Below are 11964 nucleotides of genomic sequence, written 5' to 3' on the forward strand. Positions count from 1 at the left end.
CCCCGTACTTTACCATACTGGCCACGATGGAAGCGACCCCGATAGTTTTCGATCCTTTTCTTGCCTTCTTACACCAAGTAACTCACGTGGTAGCGCAAATCCAAGCTTGTACGGGCGGTTGGTAACCGCCTGTTACCTCAAAACGGCATTCTATTTGAATAAGGTAAGCATCATACTCCTCGGAGTAACTTTTTTCCACTTAATCATCAAAGCAAATAGGTTCCCGGGTGCTTCGGGCCGTTTGTTTCTTTGTTTATTTATTATATGTCATGTTGTTGGGCCTTAAACAACGTCGAAGGGGGCGCCAACGAGGCTCCCCGTGGTGCAGTAGCTGAACTACAGCGCACAGCTGCGCGGGCTGGACGGCTAATTAGCATACGTAATTACGTCATCAGCAGACACGCCGGAGCCGACCCGGCAATTAACGGCTGGCTGCACACACCTGCGTACCTGAACTGGCCATGTAAAAGTCGCAATTAAAGCGCATGAGCGTAAGGAAAACCTGCCGACGGGCTGCAGCAGCTCGGCAATTCAGCAGTTTTCGCTGCTTTTGCCCCGTACTTTACCATACTGGCCACGATGGAAGCGACCCCGATAGTTTTCGATCCTTTTCTTGCCTTCTTACACCAAGTAACTCACGTGGTAGCGCAAATCCAAGCTTGTACGGGCGGTTGGTAACCGCCTGTTACCTCAAAACGGCATTCTATTTGCATAAGGTAAGCATCCGGCACGATGACCGGTTGCCCCTTGTGAGCGGAGGCAAACAGCGACTCAAGCCAATAGGTTTGAAAGCGGATCTTGCCCGGCTTTAGAAGCTTTGTCGGCTCCCCGTAAACAGAAGTTGGCTCCGAAACTAAGTTGGCTCCGGAACGTATACCTATTACTCCTTCCCGTTTGCACCCACCCTTGCCTCCCTTTCCTTCCCGCAGCCGCCCGTTGGGCCTTTGTTAGGGCCACCAACGCCAGGGGCGCTTTTAGAGAATTGGCTGCAACCACCCCACCCACCTTCCTTGCGTGCTCGCACCACAAAAGGAAGTTATCTACCTTTCCCCAACCGACAACCGCGCCCTAGTGGTCGATTGTCTGGTTTTCCTCACTCCCTTCCGTACGTCCCTAAGACGTGCGGAAACCCCTCCCCACGACCGTCCCTAGTTCGTTCAAGCCCGGCCCTTTTCAGGGCCCTCGCGTGGTAGAGCTAAACGGTCCTGTCCCTACGCTCCTGGAAGCAAAATTGCGTTGAATCTGCATATTCAACGACAAAGGACAGTTTCGACGTGGTACGTCACAAACTGAGAGCCTTGCTAACATCAGCTATTTGCATAAATTGACGACAACGGTCAATTTCGACGCGGTACGTCACAAACTGAGAGCCTTGCTGACATCAGCTATTTGCATAAATTGACGACAACGGTCAATTTCGACGTGGTACGTCACAAACTGAGAGCCTTGCTAACACCAGCTAATTTGCATAAATTGACGACAACGGTCAATTTCGACGTGGTACGTCATAAGTCGAGATCATCTCGACCATGACGTCAGCAAAAGCTTCCGTTCCCATGGCGTGGAACAAAGTTGTCCACCGAGGCCTCCCGCGGGGAGCTCCTGCTTTCAGTAGGGAGACCGAGGTCTTGGCTAAGTTGCCAACTAAAAAATCGAGGCACTTCATTTATGAAATGCTTGCGAAAATTCATTTTCCCATCCGCAACCTGGAGGGAATAGTTGAACGACGCGGGGGTCTGACAGATTTCACATGCAGAACCCGCGAGATGGCTATAGAGCTTGCAGGAAAGCTGAAGACGTTGCGAGCTGTCGAGTTCGCCAGATTGCACGATCTTGAGTGGACCACAGTATTGGTCAAGGAGATACCGCCGCGTTTCTCCGTCGAGGAGGTACGAGGGTACCTCGCCTCTAGACATGCTACTGTCAAGAAGGCAGAAAAGCTAAAGGACCGTTGGGGGGTCCAAGATGGCAAACGAGGTTTTGACCTCAAGACGGCCGAGTTGAGAGAGCATCCAATCGGCCCGAGAATACGAATTGGGGGTTTCTCCTTCTACGTGGAGTATGAAGGACAACCTCCACAATGCTTTGTATGCAGGAAATTTGGGCACATGCGAGACGCTTGTGACATATTTCAGAGCCGGGACGAAAATTTTCCAACACTAGGAGAAAATCGTACACGGAGAGGCGGGCCTCAAATGACCTCCACTCCCATCCAGGATCCGAAGGTTACGACCCCCCCTTCAAATGCCGCAGAAGTTGCAGCGAGTAGTGCCCCCCCAACTGATGTTATCACAGAGGGTCCTGTTGACCCCCAAGATGGCCCCACAGGTACAGACGTAACTATTGACGGCATTTTAGAGGTCGATATCCCCGTCGAAGAGCACCAGAATCCCGAGGGCCGCGTCTCGGACGCCCCCGCAAACATCGACGACGTTATAGAGGTGACCAACCCCGCAGAAGTGCAGGAGAATCCAGAGGGCCGCGTCTCGGACGCCCCCGCAAAGACCGACGGAGTCATAGAGGTGACCACCCCCGCAGAAGTACAGGAGAATCCAGAGGGCCGCGTCTCGGACGCCCCCGCAAAGACCGACGGAGACATCGAAGCGACCACCCCCGCAGAAGTACAGGAGAATCCCGAGGGCCGCGTCTCGGACGCCCCCGCAAAGACCGACGGAGACATAGAGGTGACCACTCCCGCAGAAGACAAGGAGTATCCTGAGGGCTGCGCCTCGGGCGCCCCCGCAAAGACCGACGGCGGTACTGGGTCTACCATTTCCGCAGAAGATAAGGAGTATCCTGAGGGCTGCGCCACGGGCGCCCCCGCTAAAGGCATCACGAGTCCTGAGGGCCGCGCCACGGGCGCCCCCGCTTTCCAAGGAGGACCAACAATGAGGAAGACTGTTTGGAGGGACCCACATCAGAAGAACCCATGGTGGCAGCCACCCCCTTCTGAAGAGAGCATAAGAAGCATGCCGTTGGGAGATCCGGCGTTCATTCATGAGCTAAGACTATTATCTAACTCTACCGAAATTAACAATAGTAGTACTGAAGAAGAGGTTGAGGCATTCATTAAACGAATGCACTCTTCCTCCTCTTCATCTAGTGCACACTCGAGCAAACGTGTATGCGTAGATAAAAATTCTGCTCCGTGTGAATGCGGGGCTGATGTTTACATTACACCAGAAAAGGGTGAAGGTTTTTGCCCTGACTGTACTAGTTATTTTCGTCGCTGCGATTGCTGTAACGAAATTAATAACCTACCAGGAGGTTACCCTGAAGTATGTACGCGCTGTGGAAACATGGTGCATCCATCACATGGTGTAAATGTTACCTGGTAACTTTTCACTCGTATATGTTTTTTGTATGCCTGCGCTATAGTGCGCGTACTTTGTCAGTCCCGTAGTGGACGCCTCTGATTGGCGGTAAAACCGACCACCCACATAGGGCTTAGGTTTTTTCGTACTCGTGTAACTTTTTGTATGTCTGCGCGTTTAACTGCGTGTACCTTGCCAGCTAAGCCCTCTCATTGGTCGCTTAACCGACCACCCATATAGGGCTTAGGTTTTTCGTACTTGTGTATCTTTATTGTATGTCTGCGCTATAGTGCGCGTACTTTGCCAGTCCCGTAGCGGACGACTCTGATTGGCAGTTTAATCGACCACCCATATAGGGCTTAGGTTCTTCGTATTTGTGTAATGTTAGCGCGGTTAACTGCGTGTACTTTGTCAGCTCAGTCCTCTCATTGGTCACTTAACCGACCACTCATATAGGGCTTAGGTTTTCGTACTTGTGTAATATTATTGTATTCTGCGCTGTACTGCGCGTACCTCGTCAGATCCGTAGCGAACGCCTCTGATTGGTAATTTAACTGACCACCCATGTAGGGTTTGGGCTTTTCGTTCTCGTGAACCCTTTTTCTTTGTATATTTGCGCCATAGTGCGCATACCTTGTCAGTCCCATAGTATATGCTTATGATTGGCCGCTTAACCGACCACTCACACAGGGTTTCGCTTTACCGATCCTGTGTTTTTACTTTGTACGTCTGTGCGTTTAACTGCGTGTACTTTACTAGGTGTTTAGCATAAGCTTCTGATTGGTCGCTTAAACGACCACTCATATAGGGCTTTGGTTCTTTGTGTCTGGGTTTTGTGCGTACCTTGCTGGTGGCACAACGCAAGGCTCTGATTGGTCAATCCGTCGAACACCCATATAGGACATCGGCTTTGGCGTTTTGTGTACATATTTTGATTCCTATTCACAGCATTCTGTGTTCATTTGCATATATGGCTTTTTGTACATCTACCACATTTGGTGTTCATTTGCATATGTGACCCCTGTACTTATGGTGCTCATTTGCATCAATAAGTTCTTCTCAGCTCTTTTCAGTTTTTTCCGCCATTTTGTTTCGTTTGTGCTTTCTGTGTTTTGTTTCTTTATCCGCCTCCAACCCTTTGAGGTACTTGTTTCGTCCCCCCTTAAACAGTATATTGCGCGATTTTGTTTTCGTGGCAATAAACAAATATCGGAGTAACTTTTTTCCACTTAATCATCAAAGCAAATAGGTTCCCGGGTGCTTCGGGCCGTTTGTTTCTTTGTTTATTTATTATATGTCATGTTGTTGGGCCTTAAACAACGTCGAAGGGGGCGCCAACGAGGCTCCCCGTGGTGCAGTAGCTGAACTACAGCGCACAGCTGCGCGGGCTGGACGGCTAATTAGCATACGTAATTACGTCATCAGCAGACACGCCGGAGCCGACCCGGCAATTAACGGCTGGCTGCACACACCTGCGTACCTGAACTGGCCATGTAAAAGTCGCAATTAAAGCGCATGAGCGTAAGGAAAACCTGCCGACGGGCTGCAGCAGCTCGGCAATTCAGCAGTTTTCGCTGCTTTTGCCCCGTACTTTACCATACTGGCCACGATGGAAGCGACCCCGATAGTTTTCGATCCTTTTCTTGCCTTCTTACACCAAGTAACTCACGTGGTAGCGCAAATCCAAGCTTGTACGGGCGGTTGGTAACCGCCTGTTACCTCAAAACGGCATTCTATTTGAATAAGGTAAGCATCATACTCCTCGGAGTAACTTTTTTCCACTTAATCATCAAAGCAAATAGGTTCCCGGGTGCTTCGGGCCGTTTGTTTCTTTGTTTATTTATTATATGTCATGTTGTTGGGCCTTAAACAACGTCGAAGGGGGCGCCAACGAGGCTCCCCGTGGTGCAGTAGCTGAACTACAGCGCACAGCTGCGCGGGCTGGACGGCTAATTAGCATACGTAATTACGTCATCAGCAGACACGCCGGAGCCGACCCGGCAATTAACGGCTGGCTGCACACACCTGCGTACCTGAACTGGCCATGTAAAAGTCGCAATTAAAGCGCATGAGCGTAAGGAAAACCTGCCGACGGGCTGCAGCAGCTCGGCAATTCAGCAGTTTTCGCTGCTTTTGCCCCGTACTTTACCATACTGGCCACGATGGAAGCGACCCCGATAGTTTTCGATCCTTTTCTTGCCTTCTTACACCAAGTAACTCACGTGGTAGCGCAAATCCAAGCTTGTACGGGCGGTTGGTAACCGCCTGTTACCTCAAAACGGCATTCTATTTGAATAAGGTAAGCATCATACTCCTCGGAGTAACTTTTTTCCACTTAATCATCAAAGCAAATAGGTTCCCGGGTGCTTCGGGCCGTTTGTTTCTTTGTTTATTTATTATATGTCATGTTGTTGGGCCTTAAACAACGTCGAAGGGGGCGCCAACGAGGCTCCCCGTGGTGCAGTAGCTGAACTACAGCGCACAGCTGCGCGGGCTGGACGGCTAATTAGCATACGTAATTACGTCATCAGCAGACACGCCGGAGCCGACCCGGCAATTAACGGCTGGCTGCACACACCTGCGTACCTGAACTGGCCATGTAAAAGTCGCAATTAAAGCGCATGAGCGTAAGGAAAACCTGCCGACGGGCTGCAGCAGCTCGGCAATTCAGCAGTTTTCGCTGCTTTTGCCCCGTACTTTACCATACTGGCCACGATGGAAGCGACCCCGATAGTTTTCGATCCTTTTCTTGCCTTCTTACACCAAGTAACTCACGTGGTAGCGCAAATCCAAGCTTGTACGGGCGGTTGGTAACCGCCTGTTACCTCAAAACGGCATTCTATTTGAATAAGGTAAGCATCATACTCCTCGGAGTAACTTTTTTCCACTTAATCATCAAAGCAAATAGGTTCCCGGGTGCTTCGGGCCGTTTGTTTCTTTGTTTATTTATTATATGTCATGTTGTTGGGCCTTAAACAACGTCGAAGGGGGCGCCAACGAGGCTCCCCGTGGTGCAGTAGCTGAACTACAGCGCACAGCTGCGCGGGCTGGACGGCTAATTAGCATACGTAATTACGTCATCAGCAGACACGCCGGAGCCGACCCGGCAATTAACGGCTGGCTGCACACACCTGCGTACCTGAACTGGCCATGTAAAAGTCGCAATTAAAGCGCATGAGCGTAAGGAAAACCTGCCGACGGGCTGCAGCAGCTCGGCAATTCAGCAGTTTTCGCTGCTTTTGCCCCGTACTTTACCATACTGGCCACGATGGAAGCGACCCCGATAGTTTTCGATCCTTTTCTTGCCTTCTTACACCAAGTAACTCACGTGGTAGCGCAAATCCAAGCTTGTACGGGCGGTTGGTAACCGCCTGTTACCTCAAAACGGCATTCTATTTGCATAAGGTAAGCATCCGGCACGATGACCGGTTGCCCCTTGTGAGCGGAGGCAAACAGCGACTCAAGCCAATAGGTTTGAAAGCGGATCTTGCCCGGCTTTAGAAGCTTTGTCGGCTCCCCGTAAACAGAAGTTGGCTCCGAAACTAAGTTGGCTCCGGAACGTATACCTATTACTCCTTCCCGTTTGCACCCACCCTTGCCTCCCTTTCCTTCCCGCAGCCGCCCGTTGGGCCTTTGTTAGGGCCACCAACGCCAGGGGCGCTTTTAGAGAATTGGCTGCAACCACCCCACCCACCTTCCTTGCGTGCTCGCACCACAAAAGGAAGTTATCTACCTTTCCCCAACCGACAACCGCGCCCTAGTGGTCGATTGTCTGGTTTTCCTCACTCCCTTCCGTACGTCCCTAAGACGTGCGGAAACCCCTCCTCCCCACGACCGTCCCTAGTTCGTTCAAGCCCGGCCCTTTTCAGGGCCCTCGCGTGGTAGAGCTAAACGGCCCTGTCCCTACGCTCCTGGAAGCAAAATTGCGTTGAATCTGCATATTCAACGACAAAGGACAGTTTCGACGTGGTACGTCACAAACTGAGAGCCTTGCTAACATCAGCTATTTGCATAAATTGACGACAACGGTCAATTTCGACGCGGTACGTCACAAACTGAGAGCCTTGCTGACATCAGCTATTTGCATAAATTGACGACAACGGTCAATTTCGACGTGGTACGTCACAAACTGAGAGCCTTGCTAACACCAGCTAATTTGCATAAATTGACGACAACGGTCAATTTCGACGTGGTACGTCATAAGTCGAGATCATCTCGACCATGACGACAGCAAAAGCTTCCGTTCCCATGGCGTGGAACAAAGTTGTCCACCGAGGCCTCCCGCGGGGAGCTCCTGCTTTCAGTAGGGAGACCGAGGTCTTGGCTAAGTTGCCAACTAAAAAATCGAGGCACTTCATTTATGAAATGCTTGCGAAAATTCATTTTCCCATCCGCAACCTGGAGGGAATAGTTGAACGACGCGGGGGTCTGACAGATTTCACATGCAGAACCCGCGAGATGGCTATAGAGCTTGCAGGAAAGCTGAAGACGTTGCGAGCTGTCGAGTTCGCCAGATTGCACGATCTTGAGTGGACCACAGTATTGGTCAAGGAGATACCGCCGCGTTTCTCCGTCGAGGAGGTACGAGGGTACCTCGCCTCTAGACATGCTACTGTCAAGAAGGCAGAAAAGCTAAAGGACCGTTGGGGGGTCCAAGATGGCAAACGAGGTTTTGACCTCAAGACGGCCGAGTTGAGAGAGAATCCAATCGGCCCGAGAATACGAATTGGGGGTTTCTCCTTCTACGTGGAGTATGAAGGACAACCTCCACAATGCTTTGTATGCAGGAAATTTGGGCACATGCGAGACGCTTGTGACATATTTCAGAGCCGGGACGAAAATTTTCCAACACTAGGAGAAAATCGTACACGGAGAGGCGGGCCTCAAATGACCTCCACTCCCATCCAGGATCCGAAGGTTACGACCCCTCCTTCAAATGCCGCAGAAGTTGCAGCGAGTAGTGCCCCCCCAACTGATGTTATCACAGAGGGTCCTGTTGACCCCCAAGATGGCCCCACAGGTACAGACGTAAATATTGACGGCATTTTAGAGGTCGATATCCCCGTCGAAGAGCACCAGAATCCCGAGGGCCGCGTCTCGGACGCCCCCGCAAACATCGACGACGTTATAGAGGTGACCAACCCCGCAGAAGTGCAGGAGAATCCAGAGGGCCGCGTCTCGGACGCCCCCGCAAAGACCGACGAAGTCATAGAGGTGACCACCCCCGCAGATGTACAGGAGAATCCAGAGGGCCGCGTCTCGGACGCCCCCGCAAAGACCGACGGAGACATCGAAGCGACCACCCCCGCAGAAGTACAGGAGAATCCTGAGGGCCGCGTCTCGGACGCCCCCGCAAAGACCGACGGAGACATAGAGGTGACCACTCCCGCAGAAGACAAGGAGTATCCTGAGGGCTGCGCCTCGGGCGCCCCCGCAAAGACCGACGGCGGTACTGGGTCTACCATTTCCGCAGAAGATAAGGAGTATCCTGAGGGCTGCGCCACGGGCGCCCCCGCTAAAGGCATCACGAGTCCTGAGGGCCGCGCCACGGGCGCCCCCGCTTTCCAAGGAGGACCAACAATGAGGAAGACTGTTTGGAGGGACCCACATCAGAAGAACCCATGGTGGCAGCCACCCCCTTCTGAAGAGAGCATAAGAAGCATGCCGTTGGGAGATCCGGCGTTCATTCATGAGCTAAGACTATTATCTAACTCTACCGAAATTAACAATAGTAGTACTGAAGAAGAGGTTGAGGCATTCATTAAACGAATGCACTCTTCCTCCTCTTCATCTAGTGCACACTCGAGCAAACGTGTATGCGTAGATAAAAATTCTGCTCCGTGTGAATGCGGGGCTGATGTTTACATTACACCAGAAAAGGGTGAAGGTTTTTGCCCTGACTGTACTAGTTATTTTCGTCGCTGCGATTGCTGTAACGAAATTAATAACCTACCAGGAGGTTACCCTGAAGTATGTACGCGCTGTGGAAACATGGTGCATCCATCACATGGTGTAAATGTTACCTGGTAACTTTTCACTCGTATATGTTTTTTGTATGCCTGCGCTATAGTGCGCGTACTTTGTCAGTCCCGTAGTGGACGCCTCTGATTGGCGGTAAAACCGACCACCCACATAGGGCTTAGGTTTTTTCGTACTCGTGTAACTTTTTGTATGTCTGCGCGTTTAACTGCGTGTACCTTGCCAGCTAAGCCCTCTCATTGGTCGCTTAACCGACCACCCATATAGGGCTTAGGTTTTTCGTACTTGTGTATCTTTATTGTATGTCTGCGCTATAGTGCGCGTACTTTGCCAGTCCCGTAGCGGACGACTCTGATTGGCAGTTTCATCGACCACCCATATAGGGCTTAGGTTCTTCGTATTTGTGTAATGTTAGCGCGGTTAACTGCGTGTACTTTGTCAGCTCAGTCCTCTCATTGGTCACTTAACCGACCACTCATATAGGGCTTAGGTTTTCGTACTTGTGTAATATTATTGTATTCTGCGCTATACTGCGCGTACCTCGTCAGATCCGTAGCGAAAGCCTCTGATTGGTAGTTTAACTGACCACCCATATAGGGCTTAGGTTTTTCGTACTTGTGTAATGTTCGCGCGTCTAACTGTGTGTACTTTTCAGCTCAGTCCTCTCATTGGTCGCTTAACCGACCACTCATATAGGGCTTCGGTTTTCGTACTTGTGTAATATTATTGTATTCTGCGCTATACTGCGCGTACCTCGTCAGATCCGTAGCGAACGCCTCTGATTGGTAATTTAACTGACCACCCATGTAGGGTTTGGGCTTTTCGTTCTCGTGAACCCTTTTTCCTTGTATATTTGCGCCATAGTGCGCATACCTTGTCAGTCCCATAGTATATGCTTATGATTGGCCGCTTAACCGACCACTCACACAGGGTTTCGCTTTACCGATCCTGTGTTTTTACTTTGTACGTCTGTGCGTTTAACTGCGTGTACTTTACTAGGTGTTCAGCATAAGCTTCTGATTGGTCGCTTAAACGACCACTCATATAGGGCTTTGGTTCTTTGTGTCTGGGTTTTGTGCGTACCTTGCTGGTGGCACAACGCAAGGCTCTGATTGGTCAATCCGTCGAACACCCATATAGGACATCGGCTTTGGCGTTTTGTGTACATATTTTGATTCCTATTCACAGCATTCTGTGTTCATTTGCATATGTGGCTTTTTGTACATCTACCACATTTGGTGTTCATTTGCATATGTGACCCCTGTACTTATGGTGCTCATTTGCATAAATAAGTTCTTCTCAGCTCTTTTCAGTTTTTTCCGCCATTTTGTTTTCGTTTGTGCTTTCTGTGTTTTGTTTCTTTATCCGCCTCCAACCCTTTGAGGTACTTGTTTCGTCCCCCCTTAAACAGTATATTGCGCGATTTTGTTTTCGTGGCAATAAACAAATATCGGAGTAACTTTTTTCCACTTAATCATCAAAGCAAATAGGTTCCCGGGTGCTTCGGGCCGTTTGTTTCTTTGTTTATTTATTATATGTCATGTTGTTGGGCCTTAAACAACGTCGAAGGGGGCGCCAACGAGGCTCCCCGTGGTGCAGTAGCTGAACTACAGCGCACAGCTGCGCGGGCTGGACGGCTAATTAGCATACGTAATTACGTCATCAGCAGACACGCCGGAGCCGACCCGGCAATTAACGGCTGGCTGCACACACCTGCGTACCTGAACTGGCCATGTAAAAGTCGCAATTAAAGCGCATGAGCGTAAGGAAAACCTGCCGACGGGCTGCAGCAGCTCGGCAATTCAGCAGTTTTCGCTGCTTTTGCCCCGTACTTTACCATACTGGCCACGATGGAAGCGACCCCGATAGTTTTCGATCCTTTTCTTGCCTTCTTACACCAAGTAACTCACGTGGTAGCGCAAATCCAAGCTTGTACGGGCGGTTGGTAACCGCCTGTTACCTCAAAACGGCATTCTATTTGAATAAGGTAAGCATCATACTCCTCGGAGTAACTTTTTTCCACTTAATCATCAAAGCAAATAGGTTCCCGGGTGCTTCGGGCCGTTTGTTTCTTTGTTTATTTATTATATGTCATGTTGTTGGGCCTTAAACAACGTCGAAGGGGGCGCCAACGAGGCTCCCCGTGGTGCAGTAGCTGAACTACAGCGCACAGCTGCGCGGGCTGGACGGCTAATTAGCATACGTAATTACGTCATCAGCAGACACGCCGGAGCCGACCCGGCAATTAACGGCTGGCTGCACACACCTGCGTACCTGAACTGGCCATGTAAAAGTCGCAATTAAAGCGCATGAGCGTAAGGAAAACCTGCCGACGGGCTGCAGCAGCTCGGCAATTCAGCAGTTTTCGCTGCTTTTGCCCCGTACTTTACCATACTGGCCACGATGGAAGCGACCCCGATAGTTTTCGATCCTTTTCTTGCCTTCTTACACCAAGTAACTCACGTGGTAGCGCAAATCCAAGCTTGTACGGGCGGTTGGTAACCGCCTGTTACCTCAAAACGGCATTCTATTTGAATAAGGTAAGCATCATACTCCTCGGAGTAACTTTTTTCCACTTAATCATCAAAGCAAATAGGTTCCCGGGTGCTTCGGGCCGTTTGTTTCTTTGTTTATTTATTATATGTCATGTTGTTGGGCCTTAAACAACGTC

The 11964-nt window shown here is 50.5% G+C and overlaps 1 protein-coding gene across 1 annotated transcript; it reads left to right on the forward strand.

Annotated features, from left to right (window-relative positions):
- Positions 1-642: 642 nt before the first annotated feature.
- On the forward strand, positions 643-10752 carry LOC145207082 (uncharacterized). The gene is made up of 2 exons (XM_080078574.1): positions 643-3777; positions 9684-10752. Exon 1 carries the CDS (start codon positions 1530-1532, stop codon positions 3336-3338), a length of 1809 nt encoding a protein of 602 aa, XP_079934700.1. The 5' UTR covers positions 643-1529; the 3' UTR covers positions 3339-3777; positions 9684-10752.
- Positions 10753-11964: the final 1212 nt, after the last annotated feature.

Source organism: Phallusia mammillata, unplaced genomic scaffold, assembly GCF_965637545.1.
Source record: "Phallusia mammillata unplaced genomic scaffold, kaPhaMamm4.hap1.1 HAP1_SCAFFOLD_76, whole genome shotgun sequence".
Taxonomy (NCBI): domain Eukaryota; kingdom Metazoa; phylum Chordata; class Ascidiacea; order Phlebobranchia; family Ascidiidae; genus Phallusia; species Phallusia mammillata.

Excerpts from the sequence above, each read along its gene's own strand:
- LOC145207082 (XM_080078574.1), top strand. The coding sequence starts at position 1,530 with ATGACGTCAGCAAAAGCTTCCGTTCCCATGGCGTGGAACAAAGTTGTC.